This window comes from Toxorhynchites rutilus, chromosome 3, assembly GCF_029784135.1.
Source record: "Toxorhynchites rutilus septentrionalis strain SRP chromosome 3, ASM2978413v1, whole genome shotgun sequence".
NCBI classification, from domain to species: Eukaryota; Metazoa; Arthropoda; class Insecta; order Diptera; family Culicidae; genus Toxorhynchites; species Toxorhynchites rutilus.
This window is the reverse complement of record NC_073746.1, coordinates 51,336,039-51,356,694: the sequence shown is the minus strand read 5'-3', so window position 1 is coordinate 51,356,694 and position 20,656 is coordinate 51,336,039. Positions and strand designations below refer to the sequence as shown.

The window sequence follows — 20,656 nt, the reverse complement described above, 5'->3', positions numbered from 1 at the left end:
GTTCAACACGAGGTGTTTCTGTTCGCTCCAGAAAGATTCGGTGGATTTGTTCACTAGATGGATTCGCTCTAACAAGTGGGGGGAGAAGGGGGATTTGTTGGGAAATTATCTTGAAGCAGGGAAGGTCTGCGGGGGGAGGAATACCCTGGTTCAGAAGGGATTGGTAATAGGGGAGGGAGCCACTTGCCTGTATGTGACGATTCAAGAGCAACGCTTTGCATTTGAAGACTGGTAGCTGCAGTTTCAGTCCACCATATTCGGTATCACGCGCTAGTTGCTCCATCGGAACTCGCGCCGGAAGTCCACGCCACAGGAATGACCCCATAAGCGACGTTATTTTCGCCGTGTGAACGCAATACGGCGCAAGAATTGAGGCCACGTACCAAATCTTCGCCGTGATGAATGTGTTTAGTACTATTATTTTCTGATAGAGGTTGAGATTTCTCAAAGAGTGCAGCCACAACTGCTGCGCAAATTTTGTTATGAGAGCGTCCCAGTTAACTTTGCTCATTTCTCGGATCGAGTTGGTGAAAAACACCCCCAAAATCTTCACTTTATCTGTTGTATGTAGCCACGGCACGCTTATTGGATTCCCATCAATGAGCCCGACGTCGATTGAAATCGTTTTGGATCTGTTTTGTTTTGCTCCAGCGGCACGTTCAAAATCATTGAAAAGCTCATTGATGCGCTCTATAGTATCAGTGTTGGTAACTATCGCAGATATGTCATCTGCGTATGCCACCACGAGGTCGGAACCGAGTTGTCGCTCCAGCTTTGTCAGAAAAGGGTGGAGGTAGATGACGAAGAGCAGCATCGACATCGGATCTCCCTGCCGTACGGAGCGTTCGATCGGGAAGCGCTGCGAAAGGTGCCCGTTTATTAGCAAACGAGAGAAGGATTGTTCTGCGATTCGTGCTAGTAAGTCAACGAAGCTCGGATTTATTCCCAGCTGTCTCATTGTTTGATGAAGGAAGGAAAGAGATACCCGATCGAAAGCATGATCTAGATCGTAGCTTATCAGCTTCCCTTTTATCTTACTCGCCTTCAGCTGAGCAATTCTGTCTTTCAGAGACAGAGTGGCTTCGAAAATTGAGTGCCCTTCGTTGGAACACTTTTGCGCATCACTCAGTACCCGATGGTTACGTATGATCCGTTCAAGACGAAACTTCATAATTCTACTGAGAATTTTAAAATCCGAATTTAGAAGACTGATTGGACGATATCCTCGTGCAGTATTTTCTGTTCCCCTTTTTCGCACTAGCACGATTACACCATTGGCGAACTCAGGAGGTATCTCGGATACAAGTGCTTCGTTTAAAACGAGATTCAGCTCACGATGAATGACGTCGAAAGTGTGTTCATAAAATTCGATGGGTAACCCATCGCTCCCAGCAGCCTTCTTTTTTGCTGATGACCGAATTGATGCTAATATTTCTGCTGTTGTTATTTCAGCCATGCAGGCTTCGTTCAACTCATCATTTACAGGTATCACTCTCTCGCATTCGAAAGGATACCGCGCTGTCTCATCCACTTCTGACGCTGTGTATAACTCGGCAAAGTACCGAAGAAGATGATTTTCAATCGCTTCGGAAGTATTTAGATTTTCGTCGTTTACGCCACGCAGCTCTGTGATTATATTTTTTTTACGTCTTCTCTCACCCAGCTGGAAGGTACTAATGTTTTCCCCCGCAATGTAAGTGTCGTTGATGCGCATAAAATGTTGGGAGAATGTGCGTTGATGTGCAAGCATTTGTGCTTTCACACGATTTATTGTGACTAGCATCGCTGGGTTTTGAAAATATCCATCATACGCTTGCCTCAGCTGGTTGTACAGCCGTTGATGCTCCGCATAGAATACGCTGTACGCCTCACGCGATTTCCGTCGAAAGAAAGACTGGATTCTTGGCTTTGCGTATGTTAACCACCACGTGAGCCAGTTTGGATAATATCGTCGTTGTCGAGTCACATATTGCCATGAAATCTGGAATTCATTAATGTTATCTGTTGTCAGAATATGGGGACGTAAAGACCAGTAAGCGCGACCGGGTTCGCGACCCAGGTTAGGGAGGCATATTCGAGCAGTTAGTGCTTTGTGGTTCGTGAATGAACAGACATGTGTGGCCGCGTTTCGCAGATGCGTACTGAGTCCATGGCTGACATAAATTCGATCGAGCCTGGAGACAGAATTATGCGTTATGTATGTGGGTGCGGAAGTGGTGGGGTATAACTTCACCCAAATGTCGCTCAGTTGCAGTTGCCGAACGGTGGCTTGTAGAGCTGGGCTGTTGTTGTGTCCCGTCGAGTCACATGGTCGCAGCACACAGTTGAAGTCGCCAGCAAGAATCAAATTTTCTGTATTGTGCCGCAAATAAAAAGCGATGGTGTCAGTGAAAAAATTTTCTCGTTCGGCGCGCATTGCGGTGCCTGACGGTGCGTATATATTCGCTATGGTCGTGTTTTCGACCCGTAGGGCAATAAGTCTTCCGTTTAAACTTTTTTCAGTATGAGAGAAGCGTATATACTCCTTCAGCGCTATTGCCGTCCCTCTCCTCGACTGATCAACGTTTGTGACGACGTTGTAGCCAGGGATGAGGAGCTGCTCGTTCTCGACTTCTTGCAGAAAAACGATGTCCAGGTCCATCGTTCTGCAGAAAGTTCGGAGGGCATTCATCTTCGTTTCATTGGTGATCGTGTTGATGTTTATAGTGGCAACGTTGTAACTGGTCAGATGACTCATTGCTTGTTGTTTTGCTCCCTTTCGTCGTCGCTGTCCTCTCGTCGCCTCCTGCATTGGCGCCGTGCTCTTAAGCGTGTAGATGACATCGCCGATTCGTCTGTCTCGTTGCCATCGGATTTTCCACTAGCAGGTCTGTCGATCACTTCGCCACTAGCAGGAGGTCGTTGACCAGATGTACTGGGCAACGACCTGCTATCCGATGGTCGATTCGAACCCGATATAGGTATGATAGGGATAGTGAGCGGTGGGAATTGTGTTTCCGATTGTGTATCGATCGGTTCTATTGTAGGTACGGGAATCGGCAGCTGTTTTTGCTGCTGCTTCTGCTTCTTCGGCGGCGGATGCCGCAATACAGACGTTGGATGACTCGGTGTCGTTGTTTGTTGGACATGCGGTTTCGCAGTTGGTTTAGCATTCAAAGCTGTTGGCTGCTTCGTAGCATCAGCGTATGATTTTTGTACGAGCAGCTTCTTGTTCTGAACGCAGGACGCTCCGACGTGGATGAATTCACGACAATGTCGGCATGTTTGACGCTGACCAAAATAGGATAGCAGCGTCAATTCGCCTTCGATGACAACCCATGATTCTATGTTGTGTTTTACGATCATTTTCACAACTCGGACACCAGTGCAGATACCCGGAAAAAAGTACTGCTGATCATTTCCGCATATCTGCTCTCGCACTGAGATGACGTCACCGTATGCGGAGAGGAATTTAGTGATGGCATCATCCGACACGTCTTCAGACAAATCGAATAATTTGACCTCCACTGCACCATCCTCCATCGTTGTTCGTAGGGGAATCTTCATCCCTCCTTCCACTGTCACCTCGTGTTTTCCGTCGTGTTCTTCGCACACTTTTTGTGCCAGCGCCAGATCGACTACCTTCACGAAGGCACATCCGAGGCTTCGGCTACATTGGATTCTCGTCACTTCACCAGGTTTCAAGCCCAGAATAGTTCCTATGAAATTCTGCACTTTCGTGTAGTCCGGCTTGCGCGGCAACATCGCATAATCTATGCGGAATGTATTTTCGCGCCGTACCATCACTGAGCCGTAGTATGCGGAAACACACAACTGCTCGGCGATGAAAATAACGCGGCGAAACAATTTAGCTTGTATAGACTTCCTGGTTTAGCTTAAGAGAAAACACGTCTGCTTGGCTCGGAAGATGAGCGCTAACTGGAATTATTCAATTATTTATCTCAAGAAAAATGAAATGTTATTCGTTATGATAGATGCGTAGATATATTTCCTATCAATTGATGCAAAAACCTTTGCGATCTATTGAGAAATGCTCGAGTTATAAGCGTTCCAAATCTTGCGTTTTTTCCTACTTGTTCAGTGCCTAGATTTTCATTTCACCCCCTATATCTTCCGGTTAGACGTAGTCCTACGTCAAAAAAAGCCTTTGCTTTGTCGACATTGCTCATGATAGCGTCTCGCAAGTGAATGTATTCTGTTTGAAAAACGAATGACGATTAAATTATTTGAATGTTGTTCATACAAACACACTAAAATAGTGATTAAAAATAGGGAATGGGGGTTTGAAGTCAAATTTAAGAAAAAAAGTTACTCAGATTTTTTTTTCTGCGTAGAGCCACCTTAACCTGTATTGAACAATTACTAATCGGTATCCTAACAATATCATGTATACTTTACGACCCATTTACATGCCTATCAAGTTTTTTTTGCATACTTATATCAAAATCGGTCCTGCCGTTTGGGAGGAGCTCGACCATAAATACCGTGACAAGGCAGGGTGTGGACTACCTTGGAAATGCTTGAAAATCAGGGAATATCAGCGAGTTTTAACAATGTCAGGGAAAATCAGGGAATATCAGAGAATTACGCCACAAATCTGAAATAAACCAAATTCCGCCAATTAAAAATTTGATTATTGCAGTAATTAGAAAATGTTGATGATACCAAAAGCTGAGAAGGTGAAGGCTTTGCCCCGAATTTTAAATCTGAGCTCGATGAAACTTTGTAAGCTATAGTTTGTTGTTGATTTTGACGAGTCTTTGAACAAGGCAACAAAGAGGCTGCGGATGGATCTGAATGTATGATTTTGGAATGAACATGACGTCAATGTTCTTGGAACGCTCTACAGCATCAGAGATCAACTTGAAAGCTTTTAAAGAAGGTCTGGGAATTATATATTTGAATAAACTTTTTCTTGTATCGATGGACGGTACCAACATAAATTGGAAAGTTACGTGAGCTGCAACAGGACTTTCAAAATAGAGGATAAAAACTCTTGAATTTGGGTAGCTTCGGATTGCATATTTTACACATTTTACAAAACTTACCAAAATTTTAGGACAGACAAATCTGGGATGCAAAGCACTGGTTTATAAGCTTATGAAGTATTTATATAAAGGGTGTGTCACATCAAATTGCATCACGGAAAAAACGCGGTAGAAATTTAATTTTTAGGAATTATATCTTAGCTTTCGCTTATAATCAGATAAGAGTGTATAGATCACGTTGGCCATGCTTCACTGTCAATTTTTCGTAAATTTGGAAAAATGTCGTCGAACGAAAAAGAGCGTCGTGAATTAATCCTGCGCACTCATTTCGAGAATCCGGAGTTGTCACATCGGGACATCGGTAAGATGCAGAGTCAGCAGAGTACTAAAACGATACTTCGAGAACCTAACCATCGACCGGAAGGTGAAGAACGGCAAAAATGGATGCTCCGTCAGTGAAAAAGATCACAAGCGCGTGGTTAAGCAGTTTAGACGTGATCCGAGAAGTTCGGTCCGGGATGTCACCTTCGTGCCAAATGAAATGAACCCGCCCAATGCGCCGGAGCTTCGCCCAATAGAGAAATATTGGGCGATTATGAAGCAGGCCCTCCGGAAGAACCCAAAAGTTGTCAAATCGGAGGCGGACTTCAAGAGAAAATGGATTTCTGTTCAAAAAAAAAACTACAACCTGACGTTGTACAGAACCTTATGGACGGGGAAAAGAGGAAGGTGCGAGCATACGGGCTCGAAGTATGAATAAAAAGAAAATGCCAAAAGCTGTAATAGTTTTTATTTTACTGTCTAAAATTTTCAAAAGGATCGGTCTACTGGGCGAATTTCTACAGCGTTTTTTCCGTGATGCAATTTGATGTGATACATCCTTTATCCTTGATTTTGCCGTCACTGATACCGATAAAAAATGGCTGGAAAACAATCCGAGAAACATTTTACTATTGGCCCTATTGAACGTTTAGATATTTGACGGATTTTGAACGTGTCAGATGAGCTCCAGCAGACTAAGCACTGAAGCAATATTGATAGCAACAAAAGCAACAAGTTTGCTCACTATGATCCGAAAATGAACGACTGAAGCATTTTTGGAAAGGATAGGTTTACGGAACTTTCTATCAAAAAAGGAAGGATAGCATCAATAAAATTTTTGAGCTAGTTAATTCAACGAGTTCGAAATTCTCATTCTCTTTATCTAGAAGAAAGAAGCTTTTGCGTTAAACGAGTTAATTAATGAGTAAATTAATGAAACGGCTACGGGAAGCAGAAGCGAAATCTCTCGAGGTCAAACGAAGAAAACTTTGGAAAACTTTGAATTGCACAGAAAGGTTGCGAGAAAAGGTATTGCAAGAAAAACAATTTCGTCAAAATCGTAACAGTTTCGTGAATTTGGTCTGAATCAAAATGAAAATGACTTATTATGTGTTAGTGTTTAAGGGGGGACCCCGGTCTGGAAAGTCCCAAAAATAGAATTGGCAGTTTTCAAAATTTCAAAAACCTCTACGTAACGCTTTAGGGATTGTCCCAAAGTTTCAAAATATTCATTGGAATCCATTCTGCGACACCCCGTTGCTTCAGAACCGATGCCACCAGTAAGGTACCGATTTTCAGACAACATCTACGTATCCAGCTGTCAACAGCGTAAAAATCATTACTCGTGCACTCAAAAAATGGAAAATAATTAAAATACCCGAACACTTCACTTTATTCCTAACATCCGAAAAAAATCACGAAAATTCATTATTTTTCGACCTTTCAGAAAGGGGTCCCTCCTTAAGGGTCCTCCATGATAACTTTTGGACTGTATTTGTTATGTTATTGGATCCATTTTTTTAATTTTCAACGACACTTCTCAGTCGTCTTTTAACTTAATTAAAAATCAGAGAACAATCTATTTTTAGGAAGATATCGACAGACGTTCTTAAATTTCATTGTTTAACACTAGGTTTACGGACATTTCTTATATACCATCTTTACGAAGCTTAAACTCTCTTAAAGCCAAAAAATAGAAGAAGAAGATCTTTACGAACACGCATCGATTTGAGGAAAGAAAAAAGAAAATAGACATCAATATATATTTACCTCGATCAATGCATAAAAGTGGAATATGTGGAGATGGAAGTTAGAGGCGAATGAACTGCAAAGTTTAAAGCCTCTTAAAAACAAAGAAAGAAGAAGATGGAATATAAATGCAGCCGATTTTTGTAATTTTCCTTATAAAATTCGAAATACGTCAAAATGACGCTCAATTCGTGAAATATTTTTAAATCGATTTAAGATAATGAAATATTTATATATGGTAGAGGTCTAACCTCATCATGTTATTATTTTCGATCTGAACATATTTCATATTTCTCACAATTTGATTCCTTTTAATTCGTGATTCTATTATTTTATAAACTTATACTATTCTTGTTCATCATTTTTTCAAATTGATCCTTTTTACAATCAGTTATTTTTGTTATGCGCTGCAACATCCGAAGCAATTTATACATCAAAAGACTATTCTCTGTGATTTTTTTTTATATTTTTGTTCCTTTTCGCAAAATATTACAAACGTATTTTTTTACATACATACATACATACCAATGAAACACATTTCAACTCAACATAACAATTGAAAAAAATTTGACAACTGTGAAAAAAGATGTGAAAAAAAGGAAAAATAATTTCTCATATGTTCTATAATTACATCGTGATAAGCGTTGTTAGTCCATTTGATGTTTGCGCTAATGAAATTGATCTTTGTTAGAAATTGGAAAGTTGTTTTATATGATAACTAGGTGACCCGGTGAACTTCATCCCGCCCAAATTGACGTTTTTTTACTTAAGTCATGTGTTTAATTCCCGAACTATTCGTTAATTAATCTTCAAATTTGCCTTTTTCAAGGCTGAGGCGAATGAACTTTGTAGTTTACAAATTCTAGCATAGAAAGTAAACAAATCAATAAATTCGCGATGAATGTCAACAAATACGGTGGTGTGAAGCAGTTCAGTGTATCTATTCTCTTTTTTATGTTTTTTGCATGTTAAAACACGTCAAAACACGCGTTATTCCACCTGAAAAACAATTTCCACTTTCGAACAAATATCAATTTCGTTAGCGCAAACATCAAATGGACTTACAACGCCTATCATAATGTAATTGTAGATCTTATGGAAATTCAATTTTGCGAATTTTCCGACCTTCCTTTAGAGTTTTTCCGAAAAATGTTCTGATTATCTCTCCGCTATATTGATCTACGGGCAAAAACCAATACAACAAAATAAAGACGGTTCCAATCGGAACATTCCTTCCTCGGGTTTTGTGCTTACCAACAAATTTGGCATTCCTTTTTTATTTATATAGATAGATGACGAGTTTTGGTAGAAGTATTAGGAAATGTATAGTAAAAGGAAATTGTAAAGGTCTTAAGGATAAGCAATCAATGAAGAGTTTTGGGATCGGAACCACGAATGTTCGCTTAGTAAGAAAACGAGAATGTTTGAAAGTATTCATATCGAAAATTAATTTTGGGCAATACGAAGTTCGTCGGGTCAGCTAGTAATTTATATGTATTATTTATATCGAAAACAACCAAAAGTTGAGAATTGTTATTCTTGAAATAAAAAGAAAATAAAACATTTTTTAACAGTGCATATTTTCTCCATATAGCCCTAATAATAACTCAAAACTATGCGGAAGATATTGGAAAAACCAATCAATCGAAAATTTTTAAAACAATTTTTGTTTAGACGCTTCTCTAAAGTAAGGCTAGAGTCAAAATAGAAAACCGATTATGCAAATTTCCCTTTTTGTTAATAAATTATGCGTCTGCAAAATTGAGGCCAAATAAAAAAATCCAAAAAAAAAACATGGAAAAATCTGCAACAGCTCAGTATTCTTTGAGGGTGGATTGACCGTCCCAATCCTTGTAGACCCATTTCAGGGTGGAGAAATCACGGTTGGAGACTTCATCACTCGTTCCCGTGAAGTATGTGCGGAAGCTAACGCAGATCAACCGTTCATGTGTGTAGATCTAACATTTATTGCCGTGCTCCTGGAGGAAGGTTATGGTCTCAAACCCAAAACACCACTGAAGGTTAGTCACTCTCATCTGTTTCGATTCCCATCTCCTCTATTGTAATGCGATTTCTATCTCTAGCTCTACAAGAAAATCGATGGACACGAGATTTCCTGGGCACTGGGCTGTGCCTACAACATTCTGACGAGCAACAAAAGTTCGCAACTGTAATCACCGACGACCGAAACTAATCATAACAACAATAACAACGATACAATCAGTAAACAATTTACCACCAATAACACGACAGCGATAGGGAAATGGTATTATTTTTATCAACTGAGACCTCCGTTGATTTTTAAAAGAATATGCAACTTTTCCAAATCCGGAAACAATAATTCAATATTTAGATTTAGAACAAAACGAAACAAAACATAGAAAAGGACTTTTTGATAATTCAAGTTTTACACCGACAGCTGTTTGCGGAGTTTTTAACTGTCTGAACCAAATCGTTTTAATTCATTCTTTTTATGACAACAAATTACAGCAAGAATATCACGTCAAGAAGTAGGATGAACCATGTGAACAACAAAAAAACGACGAAACCTCTTTGTGCCTTCAGAAATCAGTGGACGAGAGAAGAAGATATTTTGATTTTAGCTCATTTACAAAAGAGAAAATAAGTTTGACAAATCATACTTTTGTCCGAGAAATCCACCAATAGAGAGAAATTACAACCTGTAGCTAATTCGTTAGGAGAAAGAAAAAGAAAGCATTGTTCAATGAGTAGATTTATCGCAGTGTGCATATATTTTCACTAGCAATACCAACAGCACATTCCCCTTAATCCTTTATCCATCACATAGTAGATAGTAGGTTGGTTAACATTAAATGTTCAGATCATTTTAAAAGAAGACTATTTTCAGCGTGTAAATAGCAAAGATGTTCGTAGAATAGGTGTAACTTTACCTCAAGTGTTGTTCATTTCTACCTAATTCCATTAGTTTTGAGGATGGTATGCACAAAAAAACCCAGCGAATGGTCGAAAAGCATTATAGTTAGGATATGAGGTAAGATGCTACGAGGAGGGAAAATTTGCTTGCAAATCTGTTGTCTAGAAATAAATGTGTACCAATGAATCACCTAGAACCGTGAGAAGCACCCCTCTGTGTATGATTGTTTTGACGATTTTCGATTAAACTCATTCAGAAGAAAATGAATAGCAAACATATTCTGTGAGATTGTTGAACGATGACATCATGAAAGTCCCCTTCCTACGAAACGGTCCTGCCATTAAGTGCAAACGGTTGAATTGAAACCCTCTTACTCGTGAACAGCGGGTGGACGGAAGATCAAGACTGATCCCAACATAGCAGGGGCTGACAAAACTCAACGGACGTCTTAATGTATGATGAAAGGTACAGTTATGTTCAAAATAATAGTAGCACCTAATGCCTTTTCATATGTTTTATCATTTCTCGCATACATACCCTCGATGTTGTCAACTAACCATATGAATATACGAAGGTAGTATTTCTCGTTTAAAACGTCCTTTTCGCGCGGTTCAAAATACAGTAAACATTCGCTAACTGGGCGAAAAGGGAAGACCAGTTATTGACATTTGCGTTTTAACTGGTCCGGCATGTTAAACGTCAAATAAAATCGAGGGGAACTTCAATGAATTGTTTGATTCACGTTGATAATGAAATTGGATAAACAAAAGGATTCCATTAAAAGTTTCGCATTGAGTGTGACAACAGATATGAAATATAATTTGAGGACATTATTTTTCTGTAATTCAATCAATGTTTTTGTCATGCGAAAATAATGTCAATTTTCATAACATTTCAAGTTTCATTCGAATTCCCCTCACAGCAAATCTTCCATTTGAATATGGCGTCGATTGTTTACGAAATTCTGCTTTTTAACTGGTCCAAGGACCAGTTAACGTTCGCCCAGTTAAAACGCAGACCAGTTAAAACAGGACCAGTTAGCGAACGATTACTGTAATAGCAGCGAAGTACGATTTCAATGAAAGCGTTTTCGTTTGAAGATTCCGTCAAGTTTTGTCGTTTCGAGGATCGGTAAGTGTTTATATGCTTATCTAATTGTAAAATATGCACAAGATAACATGTATTTTTTGTTTGTATTGCAGAAAATGGGTCGCGGTAAACATTGTTCTGAGGAGCGAAAACGTTGCACTTCTGAAATAATTGATCGAAAGAGAGTTAGACTGTCACGGACTCATTCAACTTTCCCTACTAATAAGATCAAAGATGAACTGAACTTAACTGTGAGCGCTGTTACAGTCAGACGACGATTGGCAGAAGTCAAAATGTATGCACATAGCCCTCGAAAGGTACCATTGTTTACAAAACGTAATGTTACGGGTCGCCTCAAGTTTGCTAAAATGCACATTGATTGGCCCGAAGCAAAATGGCGTAATATTTTGTGGACGGATGAGTCCAAAATAGTTCTCTTTGGATCGAAAGGCCGTCAGTATGTGAGACGTCCACCCAACACAGAGTATCAACCGCAGTACACGATTAAGACAGTAAAGCACGGTGGAGCAAAAGTTATGGTAACTTACCGCATACCACGCATCATGGATCAATATGGTTACATCAAAATACTTAGTGAGATTATGTTGCCTTATGCTGAGGAGAAGATGCCACTAAAATGGGTCATGCAACAGGACAACGATCCGAAACACACGAGCAAACACGCTAATACATGGTTTAAGGAGAGGAAAATTGAGCTCATGGAGTGGCCAGCGCAGTCTCCAGACTTGAACCCGATTGAGAAACTTGGGAAGATATCAAATGCTCCAGAAACAGCTAAGCCGAAAAATGTGGATCAATTGTGATCTGCAGTTCGCGATTCTTGGGTTGCAATGCCTGTTTCTCGCTGCCAAGCACTTGTGGACTCTATGCTGTTATTAAGAATAAAGATTACACTACAAAGTACTGAAGTAGATGATCAGAATATAAAACCAATTCCGACAACTTCCTTCATTTTATTCCTGTTATTCTAGTGTCAACAAGAATACTGCTATTTTTTTGAACACTGCCTTTTTGGAATAACTGATAGTTTTGATAAAGAATAAAATAAAACTTGAAACAAATAACATACTTTTGTTATGCTGGAACGCTCTTCAAAAATTCACTATGAAGAAAACTGGAATCAAGAAGCTAATTTCAAATTATTAACATATTTCAATTTTTAAATCACCGCTGCTATTATTTTGAGCACAACTGTATGTGAAAGCTAACAATAATAAATTTTTGTAGTGGAAAAAAGGGGTGAAAATTGATTTTTCGAATCATGGGTTAACTTTGAGAAATCATATCTCAAAAACGAAAAGAATAGCATCTCTGATATCGAGATAGTATGTAAAAAATCCCCAGCTTTCAAGAAAAAATATAAAAATATATAGCGTTCTTCAGTCCAAAGCCACGAAAACAATAAAAAACTACTGCAGTCAATATTTACGAAAAGTAATAATATTTTTTTGCAAGACTAATATTTTTTAATAAAAAGGTAGCTCATTGGCTTCAATTTTATACGTTAATCATCTGAATCGGTTCAGTGGTTCAAAAGTAATGAATTTTTGAGAAAAGGCATTTATGAGAAAAAGTAGAAAAAAAGGATTTTTCGATCCACCCTAAAATAGAAATGTCCACCCTGATAAAAAAATGAAGAAATACGGGTCTAATGTATTGCGTTAAAGAAAAAACTACCACTTTTCATGAAAATCTGAGAACAATTATATCGGTTTGGCATGGAATGGCTGAATAGTTATAACTGAAACTAAAGTTCAAGAATACACTGATGGCTACTTATCCTAATCAGCCAAAAATGAAAAAAAAACATTCTAACAAACGATTAGTATTTATGCAGGGACGGTGAATTTTATGTTCATTTATGAACATCGATATACAAAAAAACCGAACGACGTGGGACTACGTCTAACCAGAATACATGAGAAGTATAATGAAAACCTAAACACAGAACATACAGGAAAAAATGAAAGATTTAGAATGCTTTTTATTCTAGATCGGAAAGATGTTTGCATCGATTGATAGGAAATATTTCTACGCATTTTTCTAAATTAATGAAATGTTATTTTTCATGAGATAAACAATTGATCAACTGTCAAATGTCGAGCGTTATCTAAACGCCCTAACTACCACGTTTCGATTAGTTCGATTTATGGTTTCCCCAAATACAATCATCAAAATCAAGGAGCCTAGGGAAATTGGCATTGCAAGTACATGCAAGTTGATGAAACTTTCGTTTCCACCGAAATGTTTTCCCTAACACAGCAAGTAAATTGAATTCAATTAAATCAGAAAATTGTTTCATTCAAACAATAATTTAATCAATACAAACGAATCCTACGTCAACCTCGCGGTTATATCATAGATATAACCCACCCATTTTTTCCAAAAGTTTATTATTGAAAATAAACAGGAATAATAGTTAACGGGTTTGGATTATTTCTGTCGCTACAACTGTTTATATAACAAACGATTATTCCAGGGCGACCATTTGGAGTATTGAATGATTAAAATTTACGGATTTCTGATCCGTATTTCTGGAAACACAATTCGAAAGCAGAGACATCCAATAATAAAAATCCTATGTCAAGATTCCGTTCATGTCTCTAGTCGCAGATCCTTCTACTTTTTTCCACGTGTGGAGGCGATTTGGCGTCGTGGTAGCATCCGTACCTCTCACGCTTGAGGCCACGAGTTCAATGCTTACTCTCGACTTCCGAAATGGAAGTAAAGTGACGAACTAGACAAATGTGTTTGAAAGTCACTATAATAGAAAAAAAACCTTTTTCCCGTGGAATTGCTGTTCATTCAAAGAAATTACCCCGTCGATATGATTACCCGCTAACGAATATACAACGGTTGGATTGTAATCATTATGTTTCATCTCTCATCATATGAATTATGTCTCAGTGAACTCATTGCCGTTGTACGTTGTAGACGTTTTGCTCGGAATTTCTTGTTTTCTCTCGCCTCAGAGAATGCGGAAAGTCTTGTACCAAGGCTTATCATTAGTGCTTTTGGGATGCTTGTTGGTAGTTGGAGGTAATACTTATATTTTCATATTCTCTTGTTATTTGTTTAAAGTAGTTTGGGTTTTTCCCGTTCGCAGGCAGACGAATCTCCGAAATCAGTGAGTAATTTATGCAACCGAAGCGAATACGTTCAAACACTCATTAGATTTTTTTGAAACCAGAATGCTCGGAATATCGCAATAGAACTATCCGATATACTTCAGTGATTCCATTAGTTCTTGACCCCAATCCAATAACTTTCCAATCACTCAAGTGCACAAAATCAGTCGATTTAATCGTTGGAGGTGAAGATGCTAGAGAGAAAGAGTTCCCTCATCAAGCTTTGCTTGGTTACAGAAAGAATGAGACAAACACAATCGAATTCAGATGTGGTGGAACGTTGATCAGCGAAAGATATGTACTAACCGCTGCCCACTGTTCCAAGGGGGGAAAACCGGTGCTGGTGCGCTTTGCCGAGTTGAATTTGCTAGATGAATATGATAACCAGGTTGACCTTGAAATTGAATCATTCAAAAATCACCACAAATATACTGCCAAAGATAAATATTACGACATAGCGTTGATTAGACTAAAAGAGGAGGTAATATTTTCGGATTACATTCGGCCGGCGTGTCTATGGACCGGATTTGATATAAACGTTACGTCGTTCATTGCAACTGGTTTTGGATATCTTGCGGATAGCGGTATTCATTTCGAGATGTGTTTCATGAACCATTGATTCATGTTCTTTGTTATATTTTCAGCCGGCGTGATCTCTGATACTCTTCGAAAGGTTCAGCTCGATTTACTTGATCCCGAAGAGTGTAATAAAGAGTATCGTGGGATATTCATTTTCAGAGATGGTGTTGTAGAGAACCAACTGTGCGTTGGAAGCATACGGGAGGGTAGGGATACATGCACTGGTGATTCTGGAGGGCCACTGCAGCTAGTTACGGCTTCTGGAGAATGTATTTATCACGTGGTAGCGGTCACTTCATTCGGGGGAGAATGTGGAGCAGGACGATCGCCGTCGGTCTACACACGAGTCGCTAGTTTTATCGATTGGATTGAGGAGCACGTTTGGGGAAAAACCACAAATGTATCGAAATTAGTTCGTGGAAGATGAAACCTCTTTAATAAAATTAAAATATTTCTAGAATATCCTTGACACTTTGTGCAATTTGTAGTTTAACAGCGGTTGTTACAATTCTATTTATTTTGACTTCATATATACAACATATCGTGATTCGCAATATTCCTCGTTCGCTGGCTGTCACTCACCAATTCTGCGGGCACCTCGTGCTCACCAGGTCCTGCTTCACTTGATCTAACCACCTTGAGTTCGCTGTTCTTCCCTCGACTCCGGCGATGTTGTGTAATAAATTTATGAAAAAGAAGTGTTTATTACGCGTTGATGCGTTTGAGATTTTAAGCGACAAATCCAATTCCAAGATGATGATAATTTGTTTGATATTACTTCATTTTAGTGGCCGAATGAAATTATCAGGCATATGAAACCGGATTTTTTGCATGAAAAATATACGTAATGGTTAAAGTGATGGCCAACGGAAGCTGAACATTTTACCATCTTTTATCTTTTATTTATGAATGCCTTGCCCAAAAAATCTTCCCATTTTTCAAGCAAAATTAGTCTTCGAGTCATTTTCGCACATTTACGTAATAAGTTCAAGTAAGAAGTGCTCTTCAGTAAGTACGTGTCCCATCGATGGAAATAAATCGTCATCGGAAGAGGCCATGTCAGGTGAACAAGCCGCCTGCCACAGTTGATGTTTGATATCCCTCCATGAAACAGCATCACGACAGAAGACATCGTCGACGACAAAAATGTTATTATTCCATCGAAATTCTAGGTGGATTAACACTATTTTCGTAACTCAAATATTCATTCAAGACACTTACATGTTCTCGAATTATCTTGTACTTATTGAGTAATTGATTTCTAAACATAATTCTTAAAAGAAAATAGGTGAGAAAAACAGGGGTGAGATTGGGTCATCTTTCATTTAATCGCAGTTGAGTGAAAAATTTAAACTTTTCAACAATATTCTGATCACTCATAAGTTCATTATTAGAGAACATATCTACATAATCAGAAGTGCGTTCCACTCTAGTTTACGAAAGTTATTCAACGAAAACGAAATCGAAATTCGAAAACTTCTTTTTTTTACCAATTCTCACCCCCCGCGACGGTATCTAGTATTAAACTTAGTTGTTTTTGAATTGTTAGTCTTAATGATATACCAAAAAGTTTTATTTTAAGTGGATATTTGACTCTTTTAGATGATAAGTAATTGAGTCTGATGAATAAACGATTTTGGGAAAAATTTTCGAGGATCGCATGAAAAGTCCGTGCAAAGTCAAAGAGATGGCGCTACTGGCGCGTATCGAGATTATATTTAGTTTGTGGTTTCTATTGGAAGAACACACACCAAGTTTCAGCCAGAAAGAATTAGAGAATTGGATAGAATTGGAAGAATTGGCAAACTTGATTGTTTCCATTAAGGGGGTAGTACACTATGGAAACTCGAAAAAATCAAAAAAATATATTTCTGGCTTAAAATGTTTCCTTGGTATGCCTACTTTACTGTAATTTTTGTCTCAGGTTTGCCCGATGCTCCGTTCCGAAGTTACAAGCCAATTAGTGGACCCAAGTCTTTGCGTAAGGAACGCGGATCCATAATTTAAAACGCGTTTTTGTCGAAACTAAGTTTTGCAAACTGGTGGGAGTTCTATCTCCGGAACGGTCCATCCGATTTTGATGAAATTGGTTTTCCTAGATTCTCCACTGAATTTCCTGTCATCGTACGTAGGAATTTTTTTTTTTTATATTTTGAAAAATAAAATTTTAGTAAAAGTTTTTGTCTTAATTTTTTAGGCAAAAACGCAATTTTTTTTACAAAAAATGTCGCCATTTCGTCGAAAATCAATATTTTGAAAAAAAAATCCTACGTACGATGACAGGAAATATATCCAAGATTACGTAGAAAAATCATTGGTTTTAATCGGTCCACTAGAAAAACTTGTAGCACTCCCACCAGTTTACAAGGTTTTGGCTGCAAGGGTTCAACAAACCTTCTTGCGGCTATTCAGGGGACAGTCCAATTGACACTATTTTTGTTAGTTTTTTCTATCTTTTAAAATAATTGATTTAACGCTTTCTTCTAAGTTGCATTAGGGTGACCATGAAAAAATGTGTTTTTTCTGCTTTAACTTTTATATTTCAAATTCTACAACAAAACTGTCTTCGTACGACTTTTAGAGCTTATCGATACCAACATTTTTCGATGCAGAACTTGTCTATATCTTAATCCTACTCAAGGTTATGGATGGTTTTTTGCCCAAAAACTGATGATTTTAATTTTAATTTACTCGAACACGAAAAGCTTGTTTTTTGGGAAGACATATCAATAACTTTGAGTAAAGTTGAGATATTGACAAGTTCTGCATCGAAAAATGTTTGTATTAGTAAGCTCTGAAAGTCTTTTGAAGACAGTTTGTAAGTAAAATTTGAAACATAAAAGTTAGAGCAAAAAAAAAACAGTTTTTTTCATGGTGACCCTAACGTAACTTAGAAAAAAGGCACTATATCGGTTATTTCAAAAGATAGAGAAAAACTTTGTTCTACAAAGATGTCTCAAACAACTGGGACTACAACATTGTCGAACTATATTTATATTTTTATATTATAAAGATAAGAAAGTTAGATTTTTTATTTCATCGAAAATTTTGGTCACCCTATTTTTGACAACATAAAAGCGAGCGCTCTATCATGAGTAAAAACTTTGTCTAAGACAGTTTTTGTCTAGAGAATAACTGTCGAGCTCTAAATGCTAATTTCCACTTAAATGTATCTCCTGGACCATTGTGCACTGTGCTTAAAATATATACTAAACTTTTCCAGCTATCATAGTTTTTGAGTTTGATTTTTTTGTAAAAAATTAAGAAAACTTTGGCCCTTTTCAAAAAGTAGTCTATTTCTTTTTTGAAGATTTCAAGTATGCAAAGTTGCTTAAATGACCAATGTCTTTACACCCATAACGTTTCACTGCAATTGAAGATGGTGCTGCTAACTCTCAACACTAGTTGGCATGAAATTTGTCAATAGCCAATTAACTTTCACCTTTCACCTTTTCACGTTAAAATCTTCATTTTTTTTCCTAAAATAAATCATATTTGAAATATGAAAAAAAAAATCAAAATTGTATTAGGTGTACCGATAAGTTTCTTCGGTTTTACAATAGATGGCGTAACTTGATTATTATTCCAGTGAATCCAATTTCCAGACATTCTTTGGAAAGCTACTGTTATTGCGCGTCTTTTTCAGTATATTTCAAAAAGTTGAAGCGTAAACAGCATAGGTTTTTGCCACTTCGAATATGTCGAATTTTGTACCAACGAGAGTATTTTTGCGGGGAATGTTACTTCATTACTTCAATATGAAGAAAAAAGCTGCGGAAAGTCATCGCATTTTGGTGGAAGTTTATGGTGATCATGCTCTAACTGAGCGAGCGTGTCAGACGTGGTTTGCACGGTTTAAAAGTGGTAATTCTGACTTGGAAGACGAAGAACGTTCCGGACCGCCAACAAAGTTTCAAGATGAAGAATTGGAGGCTTTACTCGATCAAGATCCGCCACAAATGCAACAGGAACTACACTTGGAGTAGCTCACCAAGTCATGTTCGATCGTTTAGAAGCAATGGGAATGATCCGAAAGATAGGACATTGGGTGCCGTGTGATTTAAAGCCGCGAGAAGTCGAACGCCGTTTTTTCACGTGCGAACAACTGCTCCAACGGCATAAAAGAAAGGGTTTTTTGCATCGAATCGTTACTGGCGATGAAAAGTGGGTCCATTACGATAATCCTAAACGTCGGGCAACGTATGGATACCCCTGCCATGCATCAACATCGACGGCCGCGCGAAATATTCACGGCCAGAAGATTATGCTGTCTATTTGGTGGGACCAGCTGGGTGTGGTGTACTATGAGTTGCAAAAACCGAATGAAACAATTACGGGGGACCTCTACCGATGACAATTGATGCGTTTGAGCCGTGCACTGAAGGAAAAACGGCCACAATACGAGCAAAGACACGATAAAGTTATTTTGTAGCACGACAATGCTCAGCCGCATCTCGCGAAACCGGTCAAAACATATTTGGAAACGCTGAAATGGAAAACTCCTTTTCCACCCACCGTATTCTCCAGATATAGCTTCGACCGATTACTACCTTTTTCGATCGATGCAAGATGGCCTGGTTGACCAGCACTTCTCCGATTTTGATGAAGTCAAAAATTGGATCGATTCGTGGTTAGCCTACAAACCGACCAATTATTTCCAGAAAGGGATCCGTGAATTGCCAGAAAGATGGGAAAAAGTTGTGACTAGCGATGGGCAATACTTTGAATATTAAATTTGTAACCATTTTTGCAGAATAAAGCATTAATTTTTGAAAAAATCAAGAAACTTACCGGTACTCCTATTATATGATCGTATATAATCGTAATAATCAAAAATGTATATTCAATGCCATTTGATTGGTCAGACCTGTAGTTGATGCATATGAGAAATCCAATTTGCTGACGCTCATGTTCAAAGCGAATTGATCGAGGCCGTGGTTTTCCCAAGCTCGGAGCTCTCGAACTCGAATTATTACTTTTTGACTATTCTGGAATTGTACATTATGTACTGCCAATATATCCGCTTCTGTTAAGAGCCCTCGCAGACTGCAGACTATTGTCGGCCGATAGATTGGTCTGACGACTTTATCAGTATGGAGCGATATGCATATGCGCACACTATACCAATTCAGTACCGGCCGATAAAAAGATTGATAGGCTTCCCGATTGCATTCAAACTATTCTGTCGGCCAACTATCGGTCGTCCGTTTTATCAGTAGGGGAAATGGGGAAAATTTGGACCACCTAAGCAAATCGCCTAATATTTCCAAACCAATACGGTCTAAATAAAAAATGTCACATTGTATACTGAGCTACACTTGTTTTTCCTCAATCAAAAATGTTTAATCATTATATCAAGTTTCAAATTACCAAATATATCATAAAATAAAAGAGATGATTTTTGGAAATTAAAATTTGATGCGGGGTGATTTGGAACCCTCTGTGGCCATATTGGCTACCATTGATCTACGCACACACGACAATTGTATATCGGCCGATAGTTTAATTCGCTTTTCCTTCTCCGTTTTCTTCTCCTCTGTCATACATAAATTAAATACAATCTTTCGAGAATATCGGCCGACAGTTGGCTAGTGTGTGCATTCTTGACCAACCCGACTGTTTGGTTGGCTCGGTGTGCGCACTAGCAACCCAACCCGATCAAACTATCGGCTGATAAAAAGTCTGTAGTGTGCGGGGGCTCTAATGCGATGGTGGAATTTACCTTTAGATTGGAATTTACGGACAAATGCGGGCGTAATTTGTCCGATGTAACCGCAAGGTAGACGTAGGACTACCGCTGGATCAGTAATCATTTGTTTGAAATTGCATCTGAATCAGTCCCCAATGAATGAATGAAAGATTTCTGAGTTTTTCTTGTTAGTGTG

At 38.4% G+C, this 20,656-nt stretch overlaps 2 protein-coding genes across 3 annotated transcripts in view; both read left to right on the top strand.

The window, feature by feature from the left end:
* The window catches only part of LOC129778184 (ectonucleoside triphosphate diphosphohydrolase 5), a 33,471-nt gene extending 23,242 nt beyond the window's left edge, over nucleotides 1–10,229 (top strand). For both annotated transcript variants that reach the window (XM_055784925.1, XM_055784926.1), the window contains exons 3-4: nucleotides 8,916–9,079; nucleotides 9,143–10,229. In XM_055784925.1, the coding sequence (XP_055640900.1) occupies nucleotides 8,916–9,079; nucleotides 9,143–9,232 (254 nt within the window). In that variant the 3' untranslated portion in view covers nucleotides 9,233–10,229. The remainder of the gene's footprint in view (nucleotides 1–8,915; nucleotides 9,080–9,142) is intronic.
* Nucleotides 10,230–13,960: 3,731 nt separating this feature from the next.
* LOC129777595 (serine protease snake-like) lies at nucleotides 13,961–15,233 on the top strand. The gene is made up of 4 exons (XM_055783965.1): nucleotides 13,961–14,103; nucleotides 14,171–14,191; nucleotides 14,255–14,776; nucleotides 14,837–15,233. The coding sequence occupies exons 1-4, from the start codon at nucleotides 14,040–14,042 to the stop codon at nucleotides 15,196–15,198; spliced, it is 969 nt and encodes a 322-aa protein (XP_055639940.1). The 5' UTR covers nucleotides 13,961–14,039; the 3' UTR covers nucleotides 15,199–15,233.
* The last annotated feature ends 5,423 nt before the right edge of the window (nucleotides 15,234–20,656 follow it).

Excerpts from the sequence above, each read along its gene's own strand:
- LOC129777595 (XM_055783965.1), top strand. The coding sequence starts at position 14,040 with ATGCGGAAAGTCTTGTACCAAGGCTTATCATTAGTGCTTTTGGGATGC. Across the intron at positions 14,104-14,170 it reads ATGCTTGTTGGTAGTTGGAG|GCAGACGAATCTCCGAAATC; the intron begins GTAATACTTATA and ends TCCCGTTCGCAG. Across the intron at positions 14,192-14,254 it reads CAGACGAATCTCCGAAATCA|AATGCTCGGAATATCGCAAT; the intron begins GTGAGTAATTTA and ends TTTTGAAACCAG.